This window comes from Carlito syrichta, unplaced genomic scaffold (genome assembly GCF_000164805.1).
Source record: "Carlito syrichta isolate Samal-C Ts95f unplaced genomic scaffold, Tarsius_syrichta-2.0.1 Scaffold88019, whole genome shotgun sequence".
NCBI classification, from domain to species: domain Eukaryota; kingdom Metazoa; phylum Chordata; class Mammalia; order Primates; family Tarsiidae; genus Carlito; species Carlito syrichta.
The window spans coordinates 46,235-52,129 of record NW_007032115.1 but is presented as its reverse complement, the minus strand read 5'-3'; the positions used below and the strand labels follow the sequence as shown (position 1 = coordinate 52,129).

At 60.0% G+C, this 5,895-nt stretch overlaps 1 protein-coding gene across 1 annotated transcript in view; it reads right to left on the bottom strand.

The window, feature by feature from the left end:
• The window catches only part of LOC103260100 (slit homolog 1 protein-like), a gene marked incomplete at both ends in the record, with an annotated part of 62,155 nt that overhangs the window by 10,093 nt on the left and 46,167 nt on the right, over positions 1 to 5,895 (bottom strand). The window contains 3 exon segments of the mRNA XM_021712147.1: positions 2,126 to 2,219; positions 2,375 to 2,514; positions 5,651 to 5,748. Coding sequence (XP_021567822.1) covers positions 2,126 to 2,219; positions 2,375 to 2,514; positions 5,651 to 5,748 — 332 coding nt within the window.

Sequence of the window (5,895 nt, the reverse complement as noted above, 5' to 3'; positions counted from 1 at the left end):
CCCTGCCTCCCAGCTCCCACTGTGCCTCCCGGCCGAAGGGCCAGCGGCTCTCCTGTCAGGTACAGGGCACACGCCTGCCCTCTGTCCTGGCCACAGCCCCACAAGATGCTGTCTGGGCTGCAGGCCTCCTACACGTCCTACCTTCCTGCCTGTCGATTCTGGAATCCACCCTCCTCTCTGCCTGGATGGTGCAGCCAGGCCAATGGCTCGCCACCTCCAGGAAGCCCCCCAGGAGCACTGCAGCCCACCCCAAGCAGTCCCTTGTCTGAACACCTTCCCAACTCTTAATTCCATACTCCACAGGCCAACATGCTGCTCTCGCCTGGGCCTGGTACTCGTTCCCTCACTAGTGTTTTTCAGGGGGTAAGAAACACCTTGCAGCTCAGGACACACACACGCACACACATGAAACCAGTTTCATAGAATATGACACTATATTCTATTCTTTCTATATGGAATGGCATGCTGCTCTGAATTTTTTACGGCACATTTTTTCTTTGAGACTGAGTCTCACTCTGTTACCCAGGCTGAAGTGCACTGGCACAATCACGGCCACCACCTGCTGGGCTCAGACGACCTTTCCCCTCAACCTCCCAAGTAGCTGGAACTACAGGTGACTCATATTTTTTTCCTAGAGATGAGGTCTCGCTGTGTTGCCTGTGCTTGCCTTGGGTTCCTGGGCTCAAGCGGTCCTCCTGCCTCGGCCTCCCAAAGTGCTGGGATGACAGGCTGAAATTTTGATACGAACACTAAATGGGGGCTGGGAGTCCCCTCGGAACTGACGCGTTGCCATCTACGAGGGGGCCTGGAGCCACAGCCTGTGAACCGTTCCCGTCACTAAGCCACCACCCGCACATTCACTCATCGTTTCTGCGTTTATCTTCTCAGTTATTCATTTTTTCATTCGTTTGTTGACTATGTTGAATGCTTGCTGGGTTCCAGGGACAATGCCAGTGTCTGTCAGCGGCCTCTTCCCAGCAAGACAGGAGGCCGAGGAGACATGCACTCAGCCCCGCCTGTGAGCCGCAGCCCCGGGCCCAGGCGTGACGGACCACGCCGGCAGTTCCAGACGGGACAACGTGCAGCCCGCCTTCCTCCCGTGTCTGCGGAAGGCGTGTCCGCCAGACGTGCCGCTGCTCCTTGGCCGGCCCTGCCAGGAGTGCAGCGTCCACGTGCCATCCGGAAGAGGCCCGGGTCCACGACTGGAGCTTCCTGCATGGCCTCCCTGGGGGACTCCACCCAATGCGGCCCAACGGCTGGGCCTGGGTGCCTCGCCACACGTCCCAGGACGCCCTGTCCCGAGCACGTCTTGCTGCCCTGACCGGTGGAAGCGGAGGGTCGCAGAAATGGGACTGATATTTGCAAAATCCCGGACAGAAGTGACGTCTTAAAAACCCGAGCCCTTCAGCCAGTGGTCTCGAGCGACAAAACACTTCCACCTCTGCCAGTGACAACCATGGGGGAGAGACAGGCCAGCGCCTCCACCTCCAAGCCTCGGGGGGCAAGATGGGTTTTGGAACCCAGGACGTTTGGGCACACAACGCGCTGGTGGGGACAGAGGCAGCCCCGTGACCGGCGCGTTCACAGTCCGGCTGCCTCTCCGCATCTTCACACCACGTGGGCTGAGGTGTGGCAGGTGGCCTCACGCCGGGGCAGGCCAGCTTCCATCACCAGATGTGTCCAGGCCGCTCCGGCTATGCCACTGACGGGCTCCTGGGTCCCAGAGTTGCGTTGACTTTGTCACTGGGGAGGAGAAATCGTGGCTCTGGAATGGTAACAGCTGACGTGGGAGCACGCATCAGACGTTGTGCACGGAGCTCAGCGCTTTCCTCACGGTCACTCGTGTCATTTTGCCCAGGAGGCCACCGCTGTGCCCGGTTTGCATTCAGGAAAACAGGCTCGGAGCAGGCGAGCGAGCCATTTGGGGTCGTGCCGCAAACCCAGGTCTGTCTGGCCACACGCCTGTGCCCATAACTGCCACACGTGTGCACACATGCTCACACGCAGACTCCCAGGAGCCCTGCACACCGGAGACCAAGCCCATCGGGCAGGTGAGTTCCAAGGGGCACAGAGCCCAGACTGGAATCCATTCCAACATGGTGGCCCAGGAAGGGGCAGCACTGACCTGGGCCCATCTGGGGTGGCCACACAGCGGGCCTCACGCTGACACGGGTTCAGGTCTGGGGCGCACGGGTCCACCAGCTGCTCACAGGCCCTTCCTGGGGAGGCAGGAGAGAAGCTGCCCTCCGTGCCCCTCGGGCGGGCAGGCCCAGCACAAGCCTCCCAGGGACATGGGCGGGCCCAGCCCTCCCGCCCATGGGCGCCAGGCCCGGGGGTGTCTCTGACCCCCGCCCCCTGGAGTCCCGACACTTACCCGTGTACTGCAGGGGGCACCGGCAGGTATAGTTGCCCACGCCGTCCACACAGACGCCCCCGTTGGCACAGGCGTGCTCCACACAGTCGTCTGTGTTCACCCCGCACGTCGGTCCTTCGAAGCCAGTGGGGCAGGAGCACCTGTGGGGGCAGGGAGCATGAGGCAGCCCTCCCGGGGGACTGCAGGAAGCTCGTGGCCGCCACAGGGGGCCGGGCCCTTGCTGGGTGCTGGGGGTTGCAGGGAACCAAGACCAGCCCTGCCCTCACGGGACTCACGAGTGGGCAAGGAGGAGAGGCCGTACGAGGAGGCAGTGAGCGTCGGGACGGGGGACGCACTGAGGCCAGGGCGGGGCACAAAGGGGCAGGGGACACACGACTCCTTGGGGTGGAGTGGTCAAGGCAGGCTTCCTGGAGGAGGTGATGAAAGAACTGAGGACCCTGACTGGGGGCGGGGAGCGGGAAGGGAAGGGAGCAAGGTTGGGGCAGAGGTTATGCGTTAAGCCTGGAGTCAGAGGGAACCCATGGCCCTCCTCTGAAGGGACCTGCTTGTTCGCCAAGTTCAGCGCTTGATGAGCACAGACTTCGGGGCGGGGTGAGGGGGGCTGGTCATGGAGGGCCCTGGAGATCCGCCATCTTCAAGCCAGGTTCCACCTTCCCCAGGGCACTGAGGTTTTCCAAGGGGTCATTGGTCAGAGGGAGAGGTCTGAGAAAGTAAGTTCAGATCCTCACATTTCCACACGAGCTCTGCCCTAAACTGACCCGACCCAGAACTCTGGACAGGCGCATGTCTCCTGGTCCAAGCCCTTACAGACTGGGGCAGTGGGGTCCTCCAGGCAGACAGGTGGGACGTGTCTCCGGGCACCAGGTCAAGGGACAACCAGGAATAGTAACGTTTAGAAGGGGGCAGACGCATGTTGTCAGTTCTGTGCGGTGAAAACTGTCGGAGTCCTCGGGAATCTCCAGCTGATGGAGCATTAAAAATAATCCTGAGGACAGTTCACTCTGGAGCTTCTGGCATAGGCACTGGGAAGGGTTTCAAAGAGCTGAGGGTCACGGCTACAGTGAAACTCCTCACTGGCCTACTTAAGTGAACAAACTTTCCCAGCGTTTATAGCTACAAAAACAAGACAAACAGGGCCAGGCTGCTGGGCCCTCTTGCCTCTGGAATGTGCAGCCGTGAGCCAAACGAGAACAGAAAAGGACAGCTAGAAAGTGCCCCCGCCGTCTAATGCAACTGCGCTTTGACGTGTAATCCGGATCAGCCCAATTTTATGGTATGCCTCTCCTGTTGTGAACTGCTGTATGTTATTGGCAGTTGTAAGGAAAACAATGCAGAGGGGAACTTTTAATCAGAGGCTTATGGTGACAAGAAACAAGGAAAAACAGTTAGCTCTTAACTTACACACCCACGTTGGCACAGAAGTATGACAGGTACTCAAGGAAAGCATTAAAATATGTCATGTTAGAAGAAAAACAGGGAGCCTGGGGAGAAGAATGGAAGCTCTCGTTCGAGGAGAAAAAAGAAGATAAGACGCGTGACGGTTTGAGAGGAGCTTGTTTGTGCTCTTTTAAAAATGGCCTCAAATTGCTGTGCTGTTCAGCTTCTGTTGGAGAATGATGAAAGAGTGATTTAAAGTGATGGTTTCTCCAATTTAATTTTATTTTTGAGAGACAGGGTTTTGCCCTGTCACCCAGGCTGGAGTGCAGTGGCACGATCCCGACTCAGTGCAGCTTCCACCTTCTGGGCTCAAGCGATCCTCCTGCCTCAGCCTCCTGAATAGCTGGGATTACAGGCATGTGCAATTGCACCCAGCTAAGATTTTTTTTTATATGTGGTCACAGGGGTCTCACTGTTTTTGCCCAGGTGGGTCTCGAACTCCTGATCTTAAGCGATCTTCCCACCTTGGCCTCCCAAGTAAAAGGGACAGTTTTCTTTTTAAACGTTAATAATACTTACAATATCCGGGTAACTACTTCCTTTGCACTGGAAAACTTCCAGCAGGACCTTTTAGCTGTCAGTCTAATAATGCATGAGGGGTGTGTAGTTTTAAAATTGTGTTTGGGGACTCGGGGGTAACAAGGATTGAAGACCACTGTGGCGAGACGTGTTCTGGAGTTTAATTCTCCCAAGGCCGGAGGGGAACAACACCAGGTTTTAAGCTGGGGAGACCAGGTCACGCCCTAGCGGGCGTGGGGGCAAGACAATGGGCACGGGTGTGGGTCAGGCCCTGGGGAGCCTCTGGATTGAGGGGTGCTGGGGAGGCACCCCTTTCCACCTGGAGGATCGCCCATGGCCCCAGCTGTGAGGCTGCCAGGTGTGAGGGGCTTCCCCAACTGGGAAGGGGTTTCCTCCTGGCAGGGCGTTTTGGAGTAGTGGGGTGAGGTGTAGCTGCTTGGAGGAGCCTGTGGCGAGGACGCCACCTCCAAGGCGCTGGGGGCAGGGGAGGCCGCCATGTTTCACTCGGGGTCATCGGGTGCAGAGGCCGGCTTGGCCATTTCTGCCGGTGGGCAGGCTGGGAGTCGTGTCTCATGGGCCCGTCTGTTGAGTGGCCATTTATTTTCAGCCCCCAGACACTATGTGCTCCTCAGGAAGGCTCTGGGAGTGGGGGTTCCCTGGGGGGCCCTGGGGGAGAGCCGGGGGGCGGAGCTTGGAAGGCGATGTCAGCACAGGAGGACATAAGAGACAGGCGGTTAGGTCCAGTGGGAAGTGGGCTGTCCCCTCCTGCAGTGCCCAGTGGGACCCAGAGATGGGGGACCTCGCAGGGAGCGGCCAGGCCTGGGCTCCCACCTCTGGGCGGGCCTCACCACCGGCGGCAGCCTCAAATCTGTCGCGGGGACCAGGGGCGGCTTGATGGGCTGGCCAGGCCCTGCCTGCGGGCACGGGGGTTGATGGAGCTTTATGGGAGTCTCGGCCCCCGGCCCCTTGGCACTGCCCTGCTGATGCCCTTGGCCAGCAGTTGCCAGCGCCTTCCACAAACCCTCCTGGCACCCGCAGGAGCGGAAGGTGCAGGAGGGCTTGAAGTCAGAGGCTCAGAGCCGCACTGCTGGGAGCTGCTGTGCCGTGGGACTCGGTGGTCCCCTGTCTGTGCTCACCTCGTCGGGCAAGGAGGGGCGTGGCCAGGTGATGTGGCATCCATGTGTCTGCTCCCTGAACCCGCCCCATCTGCCCCTGGCGCACAGGGGAGGCCCAGGCCATCCCCGAGGCAGGCCCGGGGGGGCGGGGGCCGGGCTCATCAGCACCCACCCGCAGGCGTCCCCCCAGCCCCAGGCAACTCACGTGAAGCCGCCACCCTCGTCCTCCTGGGCGCGGCACGTCCCGCCGTTCCCACAGGGGCTGCTGGAACAGCTGTCCAGGGACACCTCGCAGTCTCGGCCCTGCGGGGAGAGTCAGGGCCGGGGATCCCAGGGAGTCTGTAAGCGACGGCCGGCCAGAGCAGCTCAGCCTCCCTGTCCTCGGAGTTGCCCGTTCATTCATACTCATTCATTCACTCACACACCTGCTCTCAGCTGGACGCTGCCCGG